The sequence below is a fragment of the Pteropus medius genome, unplaced genomic scaffold (genome assembly GCF_902729225.1).
Source record: "Pteropus medius unplaced genomic scaffold, Ma_sr-lr_union100, whole genome shotgun sequence".
Taxonomy (NCBI): domain Eukaryota; kingdom Metazoa; phylum Chordata; class Mammalia; order Chiroptera; family Pteropodidae; genus Pteropus; species Pteropus medius.
Genome location: NW_024356249.1, coordinates 13,020,121 through 13,033,681, shown reverse-complemented (window position 1 = coordinate 13,033,681; position 13,561 = coordinate 13,020,121). Strand labels below are relative to the sequence as shown.

The following is a 13,561-nucleotide window of genomic DNA, read 5'->3' as shown; positions in this document are numbered from 1 at the left end:
TACTGATACCTGCTACAACATGGGTGAATCTCAAAATCATTATGCTAAGTGAAAGAAGCCAGAAGCAAATACCACATGTTCTGAGTCTTCTATGTAAAGTATTCAGAAAAGTATAGACAGAAAGCAAACCAGTGGTTGCCTAGAACTGGGAATGGGAATAGGACTGACTGACTGCAAACAGAATGGAGACTTTTTGGTATAATGTTGCTTGTTCACGCCTTCCCCACTCATAAAAATAAAATTCACTCTTCTTGGTTAAACAGTTAACATCAACTATCCAAATGTCAGCACTTAAGTTTTGTTGAAATCTATTGTTAACTATCATCTCCTTTTCCATTCTATTTGACATTAAAATTATACCTTTTTTAAACTGTCGTTTTATTTGTAAATTTGGAGGGAGCAAATATAAACAGATGTACTCTTCTGGCCAAATCCTTCTAAAAATTTGATGAAAACCATAACCATGTACGAGATCAGAGGTCAGCAAACTATGCAGAGGCAACTATTTCACTAGGACTATTGCAGAGGGCAAAAAGCAAGACGTTAAAAAAAATCTAGAAATTGGTCTTTCTAAATGTATAACCTGTAGGAAAGACAGAAATAGGTTATCTTCTGAATATAGCCTCTCTCTCCTTCCCTCTAAAAAACTGGCAATGTATAGGGTGGACTCTCATGACACAGCTTCACATAAAGTGAATGATAGATTCTGTAATATTCCATTGATTTTTAAGAGTTTTGCTTACTGGCTATGTAATACTGGATAAAAAAAAACACACCTTTTAAATTTTTTTTCCTATCAGTGGGTTGGTAAAATACCTAAATATATTTCTATTACATTCTTACATTTTCACAAAACTTGAAAAGTTGTGGGTTATGAATTAAGCGGATCTGAACTCCCCTGATTTAGTTTGATATATTGCTGAATAGAGATTAAAATTTTTCTTTAGCTTGTGGGGTAGGCTGCTCTCTACAGAGTAGCATTATGAACCATACTGTCATCAAATTCTCTGTAATGTGGATATTTTAAAGGCCACATAATGCCCACCAATTAAGTCATTTTGATCTCCAAATTTACCGAAACTTAAAATTTCACTTTATCTAAGTTTATTAAACTTTAGCTTCATTTAAAGGGAAGTTTAAAGTATCTCAAATATATATTATACTAAATTCCCAAAAGAAAAATGACACTTCCAGAAATAAAAAGACTATGATTGATATATTAAAAAAATAAATAATTAAAAAGTAATAATAAAATTTAAAATGAGGCTGACTACTTTAATTGGTAATACATTCCTCAAAAGCTACAATTCACCATACTTCATTAAAATTCAAACACTAGGACGGTGACTAGTTTTCTTAGTGAATTATATGTTTTTTATGAATTTTATATTCATTCTAATAAACTTATTAATAACATATATTATGTTTTAATATTTATCTTACAAAAAGCTTGACATAAAAGCTAGGGATAAGACACACACACGCACGCACATATGCACACACACACACACACACACATCCCTTTAAGAACATGACACCTTTTATTCTAGCTGTAGAAAAAAAAATCACAATTTATGGTATGAGTTTCATATAAATTCCAATCTGGTTTCAAAGATTTTTAAATACAGAAACCAGTATGTATATTGCAAATACATTCGGCATATTCCTGTAGGCCTTAAAAATATACTAAAATTGGCACTTTTGCGGAAACATGGCAGAGTGAGAGACGTCACCAGATCTCTCCCCTTAAAACGACAATAAGCTGAACATCTAAAAAAACAAAAAAACATCCAAACTGCGCACCAGCACTTCTGAGCATGGGATCTGTGCATAAGAGCTACCACAGGTCAGTACTCCGAGTGTCGAGTGGTGGACTGAGAGAAACAAAGAAGCTGCCTCTCTCAGCCGCCTGAGCTCCCTGCAGGAGGGAGTGAGGGGTGAAGGTGCAGGAACTTCCCTGAACAGCCCTGCCTAGGACTGCTGTGAGCCTCCCCATGCTGGGTGGAAGGGCCCAGTCATCAGGGTAGAAGACAGAGAAGTGGAATGGAAGCACAGAGAAACAACAGTTGATTTTTACCAGCCCTGGCTGAAAAACCAAGGCTGAGCCATAGCCCCCAACTCCCAACCCAGAGGGCCCCTCCCCTCATACCATCTGAGACCGATCACTTGGAGCCACACGGGGAATCTGAGCAAATGCTGCCAAGACTGTCGCTGACACTAACAGGGACTGAAACTGAGGGTAGAGAGCGTGATTAAATATCTACAAGAAATTTTTTTTTGAAAGGCATTTTAAGGCTTTATATAAAGCGGGGATCCAAGAGGCTTAGACACCACTTACTGGAAACCAAAAGAAAAGCGCCTTCTTTGCAACAGGCTACAGAAACACATTTATATAATAAACTTTCTTTCTGGAAAAACAGCAGTATATACTTCCATTAATGCACAGGCAGAGAAATAGTCCATTAAACACCATGAAAACCTAGGTGACAAGGCATCTCAGAAAAAAAGAGAAAAATCTCCAGAAAATAAGCTTACAGACATAGAAATATGCAACTTAAATGACAGAGACTTCAGGATGGTACTTCTGAAAAAACTCAATGAGTTCCGAAATAAGACACATCAACAATTTCGGGAATTAAAAAAAATGAGATGAACAGAGCCAAGGAGATTGAAATCTTCAAAAATAACAAAATAGATCTTCTGGAGATAAAAAAAAAAAACACTGCAAGAGTTGAAAAATGAAATAGCAAGCTTGGGAAATAAAGTCGACCAAATGGAGGAAAGAATCAGTAATATCTAGAAATAAATAAGAAGGAAGAAGAGAGAAATCGAAGAATGAAAAATAATGAGAGTGTAATTCAAGAACTAGCTGATGCCATCAGGAGAGGAAACATAAGAATAATGGGCATTACCAGAGGTGAAGAAAAGGAGCAAGGACTAGAAAGCATTTTCCAACAGTGGACGAAAATTTCCCAAATCTAAGGAATGACTTGGAGCTTGGAATTCAAGAAGTCAACAGAACAATCAATTATGTCAACCCAAAAAGGCCTTCACCAAGACACATTAAAGTTATCAAAAATCAACAACAAAGACAGAATTCTCAAGGCAGCCAGGGAGAAAAACACGGTAACTTATAAAGGTAAACACATTAGATTATCCTCGGACTTTTCACCACAAATCTTACAACCCAGAAAGGAATGGAATCAAATAATTAAACTACTAAGTGAAAGGAACTACCAGCTTAGAATATTGTATCCAGCTAAGCATTTCTTTAGATATGAAGGAGAAATTAAGACTTTTCCAGACATAGAAAAATTGAGGGAATTCTCCACTATGAGGCCCCTGCACTACAGGAAAACCTAAAAGGGGTCAGTTCACGTAAAACAAAATGACACACACACAAAAAAGGCATAATTAAGAGAAAAGTGACTATCGGGCAAATAGAAGCAGAGGGGTGCAACCCTTACTACGAACAGGGCACTATAAGCTTAAATAATAATAAGAGAATTGTTATAACAAGACAGTAATGAACGTTCAGCAAACATAGGGACAAATTGAGATAACAATGACTGAAAAGGGGAGGCTTCAAAGATCCAAATCTGCAAAGGAGAACAGAGATAACGCACGTGAAGAAGAAAATGGATGACTGTATCTATATAACTATCCTTTTCATATTTGTAATGGTAACCACACACCAAAGATTCAGAACTAAAGTATATAACATATAACAAGAAGAACCAGAGGTAAAACACACAAAAGCCAACCAAAATAAAGAAAACAGAAACACAAGGACAAGGAAGCAATAGAAACTACCAGAAAGCAAAAGATAAAATGTCTATAAGAAGACCTCATATTTCAATAATCACCCTAAATGTAAATGGACTGAACTCACCAATAAAGGCACAGAGTTGACTTTTTATCAAAAAACAAAACCCAAGCATATGCTGCCTCCAGGAGACACATCTCAGCTCCAAAGACAAATATAGACTCAAAGTGAAAGGTTGGAAAATGATATTTCAAGCAAATGGCATTCAGAGAAAAGCGGGAGTAGCGGTACTAATATCAGACGAAATAAACTTTGGAATAAAAAAGGTAAAGAAAGATACTGAGGAACACTTCATAATAATAAAGGGAATCATCACCGAGAAGACATAACACTTAATATCTATGCTCCCAATCAGGGAGCCCTGAGTTATGTAAAGCAATTACTAACAGAACTAAAAGGAGAAACAGACCAAAACACTATCGTAGTAGGGGACCTACGTACCCCACTGTCGGAAATGGACAGATTATACAAACAGAAAATCAATAAGGAAATAACATCCTTAAATGACACATTAGACCAATTGGATATAATTACTACATACAGAGCTTTCCATCCCAAAACAGCTACTTATAGATTCTTCTCTAGTGCACATGGAACCTCAAGAATTGACCACATACTGGGACACAGTGATAGCCTCAACAAATATAAGAGAGTTGAAATCATACCAATCATATTCTCTGATCATAGTGCTTTGAAACTAGAGATCAACTATAAAAAGAAAACTGAAAGAACCACAAATACATGGAGATTAAACAACATGCTAGTAAAGAAAAACTAGGTCAGGGAAGAAATAAAAAGAGAGATCAGGATACATAGAAATGAATGATAATGATAGTAAAACATATGAAAACTTTTGGGACATGGCAAAAGCGGTCATAAGAGGAAAGTTCATATCATTACAGGCCTATTTCCAAAAACAAGAACAAGCCCAAATAAACAACAATGCTTCATCTTAAAAAATTAGAAAAGAACAAATGAGGCCTAAAGTCAGCAGAAGGAAAGAAATAATCAAAATTAGAGCAGAAATAAATGAAATTGAAAACAAAAATAGAAAAAAATAAATGCAACAAAGAGCTGGTTCTTTGAGAAGGTAAATAAAATTGACAAACTCCTGGCTAGATTCACTAAAGAAAAAAGAGAAAGGACACAAATAAACAAAATCAGAGACAAAAGAGGGGAAATTGCAACTGATATCACAGAAATACAAAGGATCATATAAGAATAATATGAAAAAGTATGTAACACCAAATTTAATAACCTAGAAGAAATGGACCAGTACTTAGAACAATACAACCTTCCTAGACTGAATGAAGAAGAACTGGAAAATCAAAATAGACCAATCAGCAGTACGGAAATTGAAACAATCATCAAAAATCTACCAAAAGGTAAAAGTCCAAGACAAGATGGCTTCACCAATAAATTCTACCAAACATTCAAAGAAGATTTAATACCTATTCTCCTCAAACTCTTCCAAAAAATCGAAGAGGAGGCAATACTTCTCAACTCATTTTATGAGGCCAGTATTACTCTCATACCAAAACCTGGTAAAGATAACATGAAAAAAGAAAACTACAGACCAATATCTCTCATGAACACAGATGCAAAATCCTAAATAAGATACTAGCAAACCGAATATGGCAACATATTAAAAAGATTATACACCATGATCAAGTGCGTTTCATCTCAGAGGCACAGGGATGGTTCAATACAAGCAAATCGATTAATGTGATATACAACCACATAAAGAAATTAAAAAATAAGAATCATATGATCATATCAATAGATGCAGAAAAAGCCTTTGACAAGACACAGGATCCATTTATGATCAAAACACTTAACAAAATCAGTATAGAAAGAAAGTACCTTAACATAATAAAGGCCATCTGTGACAAACCCTCAGCCGACATTATACTTAATGCTGAAAAACTAAAAACCGTCCCTCTAAGATCCAGACAAGGCAAGGCTGTCCACTATCGCCACTGTTATTCAATATAACATTGAAGGTCCTAGTGAGTGCAATCAGGCAAGAGAAAGATATAAAAGGCATCCAAACAAGAAACAAAGAACTCAAATTGTCACTTTTTGCATATGACATGATTCTCTATATAGAAAACCCTAAAGACTCCACAAGAACACTTCTAGAAACAAGCAAATACAGTAAAGTCTCTGGATACAAAATCAACATTCAAAAATCCATAGCTTTCCTATATTCTAATAATGAAGTGTCAGAAAAAAAAGTGGAGAAAAATAATTCCTTTTGCAATTGCAAAAAGAATAAAATACCTAGGAATAAATTTAACCAAACAAGTGAAGGACCTATATAATTAAAACTATAAGATTCTATTAAAAGAAATCGAAGAAGATATAAAAAAGTGGAAAAGTATTCCATGTTCATGGATTGGAAGAAACAACATAGTTCAAATGACCTTATTACTTAAAGCATTATGTAGATTTAATGCAATCCCTATCAAAATCTCATCGGCAATTTTTAAAGAATTAGAACAAAAAATCGACAGATTTGTATGGAAGCACAAAAGACCCCGAATTGCCAAAGCCATCTTGAGAAAAAAGAACGACGCTGGCAGCAACACTCTGCTCGACTTCAAATTATACTACAAAGCAACAGTAACCAAAAAGGCATTGTATTGGCAGCAAAACAGACACACAGACCAGTGGAACAGAATGGAGAGTCCAGAAGTAAACTCATATTTATATGGGCAAATAATTTTTGACAAAAAAGCCCAAAAACATACAGTGGAGAAAGGAAAGCCTCTTCAATAAATGGTGCTGGGAAAACTGGAAAGCCACCTGCAAAAGAATGAAACTAGACTGTTATCTATCACCACACACCAAATTTAACTCAAAATGGATTAAGGACCTAAGTATAAGACCCAAAACAATAAAATGCATAGAAGAAAACATAGGAACTAAACTAATGACCTTGGACTTAAAGAGGATTTTATGAATTTGACCTCAAAGGCAAGGGAAGTAAAAGCTAAAATAAATGAATGAGACTACATCAATCTAAAAAGCTTCTGATCAGCATAAGAAACCATCAACAAGGCAAAGAGACAACCATCTCAATGGGAAAATATATTTGCAAGCAACACCTCCGATAAAGACCTAATATCCAAAATATACAAAGAACTCATATGACTCAATAACAACAAAGAAACAAATGATCCAATCAAAAAATGGGCAGAGGACCTGAATAGACACTTATCCCTAGAGGACATACAAATGGCCTACAAACATGAAAAGATGCTCAACGTTGCTAGCTATTAGGGAAATGCAAATCAAAACCACAATGAGATACCATCTCATGCCTGTTAGAATAGCTATAATCAACAAGACATTTAATAATAAATGTTGGAGAGGATGCAGAGAAAAAGGAACCCTTATACACTGCTGGTGAGACTGCAAATTGGTACAGCCACTATGGAAAACAGTATGGAGGTTCCTCAAAAAACTAAGAATTGATCTACCATATGATCCAGCAATCCCTCTGTTGGGTATTTACCCCAAAGACTTGAAAACCCATATCTGAAAGGATATTTGCACACCAATATTCATAGCAGCACTATGCACGGTGGTCAGGACATGGAAGCAACTGAAGTGTGTCACAATAGATGATTGGCTAAAGAAGCAGTGGCACATATATAAAATGGAATATTACTCAGCCATAAGAAGAGATGAAATAATGCCATTTGCGACAACATGAATGGACCTCAAGATAATCATGCTCAGCAAAATAAGTCAGACAGAAAAAGTTGAAAATCACGTTATCACTTATATGTGGGATATAAACCTAAAAGCAACAAAGGAACAGGACAAACAAACAGAGACTCATGGACATGGACAATGGACTAGTGGTTACCAGAGGGTAGGGGGAGGGGAAGGAGGGAGAAGGAGACGGCATAAAGGGGGTCAAATATAGGGGAGTAGGGGAGGGTGAAGTGGGTAAAGGGGATCAAATATATGGTTGCTGAAGAAAAATTGACTTTGGGTGGAAACACACAATAGAATATACAAATGTCAAATGATAATGCACACCTGAAAATTATATAATTGTATTAACCAATGTTACCCCAATAAACTTAAGAAAAAAGAATAATAATGAGAGAATATAAGAATACTGCTTTCTTTGAAAAGTTAAAAAAATACACTAAAATTATTACAAAACCAAAAAACTGAGATTAACAATCAGACTGTATTACGCAGAAAATCATAATTGAGATGAAGAATCCTACCAATCCAAACATCTCCCCAAAATTCATCGAGATTGTAACAAATACTCTACCTAATGATTAAAAATTGGGCAACATCTGAATAGTCCTTTTAACTGAGAGCTATCAGAGGTCGCATATTGGGAGAAGAAAATTCATCTGAGGCTCTCTGTTAGGTGTTGCCCCAAATATTGCTATACACAGCTATATATACATGTATATATATTACATAAGATTTAGACATGACATAATTTAACAAATTATTTTGAAACAAATCAGTTACCAACAAAAAGTATGATCACTGTACAGTACATACAAAACAAAATTTCAGGCAGTATATGCAATATGTTTTAGAATATGTAAAAATTTTAAGGAAATATAGGCTATTATTTTTTCAGATCTTGTAATGAGTAAGCTTCCCAAACAAAAAACAAACAACAAAAAAATTATGACTTCAAAAGTATTTTAACCATTTGTATTTTAAAACTACCAGCCCTAAAATTAAAAAGCTGGGATAAGCATCTGTAACATATATGACAAGAGACTAATACCATTAATATATAAGAAGTATCCAGAGATCACTGAAAAAAAAGATAGACAACCAAACTAAAAACTAAAGAAGAGAATATATTTTGATTTTCTTAAATAATGACGTGTAAAGTGGGGTGGGGTGGGAGCAGTATACCAAAATAGATCTTGAAAATGCAGAGCCTAGAGTCCTACATACTAGCATCCTTTTCTAAGATGAAAATGTGTAACTTGGAAGTAATGTATATCCATTAATTTGTTTATATATAATTTATTTTGTATTCTTATGTCTAACCTCTATACCAGAATTAAAAGTGATTTACATATCACTGACACAGTATTAAAGTATTCTTTGTCTACATTAAGTTTTCTAGCCTATTTTATACTTTCATATGCTGTCACATTGCTGTTCAGCATCCTTTTCTTCATTTACTCTTTAGAATCTGTAGTCCATACTAATTTTATAAATAAAAATAGCCAAAATATGTATGAGTGTTGTTTGGCAATTATAAATCAGAATTAAGCTTCTAAGACAGGGTACTGAAGAAGCCGTGTTCCTGCAATCAATAAAGTAGTTCCAGTCCATTAAAATCTCGACCAATTTTAATACCTACCAGTTCCTTTGCTTAGATATGGAGGCTTAAAGAACTTCACAACACCATAGACATTGACAATCATACCACCCTTAAGTTCATTCAAAGGTGTATATACATAACGTGTCGCTGGAACCTAAAGGGAGAGAAGACAATGAATATATCAATATTAAGCATTTATATTTTAGACTCATGTTATGATCAAATTTGTAAATTGTAAGAGCCATTTAACTGCATTTTTTTTCCTTTTAAGTGTCTAAAGAGAGGCTGTAGCCTGAAAAAGGGAAATGCACAGCTTAAAAAGTTACTATATAAACTACTAATACTAGTTTTTCTTAGAAATGACTTTGATTATAAATGGTGTGATTTGTACACAATTCTAAGAAATGCAGCTTAAGAGATTTTGGTTTTGGTTTTAAACCTTAACTAATATCACTTCAAAACTTGTAAAGCTCTCTCTCTCTCTACATATATATATATATATTTTTTCTATACTGCTATAAGATTTTACTTAGACCGAAATAAAGCCAGGTTTTAAATATAAATGGTTTAAAGACATTAAAAATGGTAATAAAAGAAAAAATTTCTGAAATAACTGTACATTGTTTGGAAAGAAAAGGGAAAGTGATTTATAAGGATATATCTATATATTAGTCAATCCATAAGAGTTCAGACATCTTGCCCCATCACCTACCCATCCCACCCCCAATTAGAAATAAGGTTACCTATAATACTGTGTTAAAATTTTTTAAATGAAATCAAAATAAATTAATTGGCTCTTTCAAAGAAGTTGATCCCTCAAGTCAAATACAAGAAGGGCAAGGCTTAGAAATCTCTTCAAATCTTGATATAAAAAAATGTTGTAGCTCATCAATGACGAAAGAAGAACGGTCACCATATGGGACAGAAAAGAGAAGATATGCACTCAGATGACAAAATAACTGGATCCAATATATTATCTTAAGAAGTATCTCCGTAATATAGAGATGAATGAGGAAGGCCAGCATAGATCAATGACCATAACCATTATGGTCATCCAAGTAATGTACTTGCTAATTCATGACCAACGAACAACTTCTTAACTATAATTTGGCTTTCCATGTAAATAAGCCAGTATATGTGTGCACAGCAGCTAAGTTATAATCCAATAGTTTAGAATAGCTGGGCTTTCTGAAAGACCATTTTTGCCAAGTTCAGAGGCTCTTTCATTTACTCCTGCCTTATTTATGAGTTTATGGATGTATTAAATATTTGAAGCTAACCTATTTATAATAATTTTGAGAAATACTAATACTGAAGTCTAATTCACACTTATATAAAAAGTGCATCAATCCTTTTATTGAATATAATTTCCCTAAATCACAAACTCAAATTATACTATTACAGTATTATTCAGAATTTAAAATCCATATCTCATAGTCATTGTCAACTAGAAACAAGTCCCTAGACTTTGTCTGTTCATTAGAAACTAAAGGTTTAAGAACATAAACTTTATATTAGCTTCTTTCTAGTTTCACTCAGCTACAAGTAGCTCACCTATAAAAACAGGAAACTTCCTATTGCTAAAATTTTATAAAATACTAAAAAGATAAAAAAGCAAAATGTATAAGTATAATAAACTTCTTTACTTAAAATTATATAATTCAGTACATAATAATCTGTTTAAATGGAAGGTGATTAAAAACAAAAGAAATACATTTTCCTAAGGTTTAAAAGTAGTAAAAATTCCAGTGCCTTCAGACAATAAAACATTTTTTCCAATTTAGTTTTATGTATGTAGTTTATGCAAAATAACAGCAGATATTCTAGACAACAGAACAACCAGATATTAATTACTTGGTAAATGTAGCTCAAATGTAACACCAGATATCAACAAAGTGTAGATTGTTTTCCCACTGTATTTTTGATACTATTTTTAAATCAGACTATAAAGTAGATCAAATATATATGTAATGTGTATATGTGTAGCTATGTGTGGAGATGTATATTCATATTCTACATTAAACTAAATATCTTACCAAAGACATTGATTCTGTAGAAAAATCTATTACGGATTTAACATAAACCTGAAAAAAAAAGAAGGGCTTATTTGTTTACAAATGACTTCCAATGTGATTACAGATCTTTAATTGTAGTAAAACTACACACTTAACTATATAATATTCAAACTCACCAGAATGGCATAAAGTTACAGCTTACAAGTTAAGAGTGACATGTGTAAAGTTGTCTAAGCTAAGCTTCAGCCTAATACACTAATTTTAATATCACAGGACCACCCCTAGCCCATATAACACCCTTGTGCATGCTAGAAACAGCCAGGCAGATGTTGGCTTGCAAGCACATGGCTTGACACAACTCTACATCTCTGCCTACTAGCCTTCACCAAACAGGTTATCTCCAAATGTGTGTGTTGAGAGTAGGAGGTGGGGAAGGAGGATAGAGGAGGTGAAGAGAGACAGGATGAGCAATTTAAATTGATCAAAGGTCCCTTGATCAATTTAAAGTGAAATCAAGTAGACTATCAAAAGGGGCTGATGGTGTAAGTGCAAAAGAATAACATCAGGTCTAGAGTGTCTGTGAAGTTTTAAATTTTCATCAATAAGTAACTCTTTTCTACCTGGAGTCATGCTAAACACAAAGCCAAGAAAAGAATTTCTATTTTTTAAACTTAAAATACTAAAATAATTCAGTCAGACTAAATAGTTTATCTGCAGATTTACAGAAATACTACCTCAATTCCATCACCTAGGTCATTAAAACCATAATATGAAGAAACTAAAAGATACATGCTTACATAAACAGTTGATTTGAAGTCCTCAAATGCTTTCAAAAATAAGCAATGTTCACCATCTCTGTTTGCAGATGACGATGATGACAAAACAATAAATCCAGCCACTGCAATGGTGTCCTGCATAGAAAAAAAATGGTTTTAATTATCAAAGTATCTATAATTCTAAATACCATTTAATCCTTATTTTTATTATTTAAAAATGGAAATCATTCCTATAAAATGGAAAACTGGTTAGCCTGAACATGTTTAATGCTTTCTAAATATATGATGGAGCCTACCACCTCCTTTAAGAGAGTATCAATATTACACCCAAAATAGGTAGTATAATGCCCCACCCAAAATAGGTAGTATAATGCCCCACTGCATGGACCAGGAAAACACTAACTAAATCACTTAGAAAATTTTATTTAGTGGAACTTCAAAAAAAAAATGTTTATCTCAATTTATGTCAATAAGTTTACACAAATAAACACAATGAAGAGAAAACAGATGATCCAACAGTATTGAAAATAGCATTCAAATGAAACAATCTCAGATTTGAGAGACTACATTGAGACATGTCAGTACAAAAACTCCACATTGTTACAAAGCTAATACATATGCCTATAAAGGGTATGAGATATTAATAAGAAATTTCTATTTATAGAATAAGAATAAAGATTTTTCTTTCTACTTAGGTTTATAATAGCAATAAGAAGCCATTCTCCATTTATTCCTGCCTCTCTCATTCTTTAATTAAATCTCCCTTATTTTTCAAATACTGGAGCATACACACTCAAGAAGTATTATCTTGCTGCATTATGTATATATAATATATGACATTATATAATACAATATATATGTAATATATATTCTTACTCCTGCATTATATAATCTTACTCCTCTAATTTTACCACCAAAATCTTAAAATACATAGACATTCCTGGGCTTTAGGCAGCTTCCTCCACTAATCTTAATCTCTACCAAGTGGAAATCTTCTGCATTACTCATTTTTGCTTTGCGCATACAAGGGTCTGGTGTCAATCCTCAGGATTTTCTATTTAGATCCATTAAGTAAGCTATGAGCACCCTGAAGACAGGGATCTGCTTTGTATTTACAGGGTTTGGCAGAAAGTAAGCCTTCTATAAACAGTCTGTGAATCAATGGAAGGATCTTATATTGCCTTTCTAAAATCTCTGGTCCTACCAGATATTTTAGCTTTGCAAATTTCTGCACTTTTTTCTTCTTCACGTGAGACTGCCAACACAATTGTGTTTGTACCGATAATGCTAAATAACTGCAATGCTTCATTGTTAGATGGGAGAAAATTTTCCTTTTCACTGAATATTTTCTGTTTCTACCATGTTTTAGGCAATGTTAAAAGGGAATAAACAGTAAGACTGCTCCTGGAAAAATTACTTTTACAAACTAAAACATATGCAATGCTTTCAATTTACCTCGGACCAATACATTTTGATTTAAATGAAAAATTAAGCTTTTAGTCAAAGATTTAAAGTTATTTAATCGAACAAGAAAATAAATGAGTCATAGGTTTATCAGTTCTAAATTTTCTTACAAGTACGCACACATGTAAAGAATAACCCTACCTCATGTTAT

At 33.4% G+C, this 13,561-nt stretch overlaps 1 protein-coding gene across 10 annotated transcripts in view; it reads right to left on the bottom strand.

Moving 5' to 3' along the window:
* Positions 1 to 13,561, bottom strand: part of POT1 (protection of telomeres 1) — a 101,711-nt gene that overhangs the window by 72,525 nt on the left and 15,625 nt on the right. For 8 of the 10 annotated variants that reach the window (XM_039861017.1, XM_039861023.1, XM_039861022.1 and 5 more), the window contains 3 exons: positions 11,968 to 12,081; positions 11,192 to 11,239; positions 9,195 to 9,309 (listed from right to left, as the gene is read on the bottom strand). In XM_039861017.1, the coding sequence (XP_039716951.1) occupies positions 9,195 to 9,309; positions 11,192 to 11,239; positions 11,968 to 12,081 (277 nt within the window). The remainder of the gene's footprint in view (positions 1 to 9,194; positions 9,310 to 11,191; positions 11,240 to 11,967; positions 12,082 to 13,561) is intronic. The other 2 variants (XM_039861019.1, XM_039861026.1) reach the window with 1 other exon arrangement.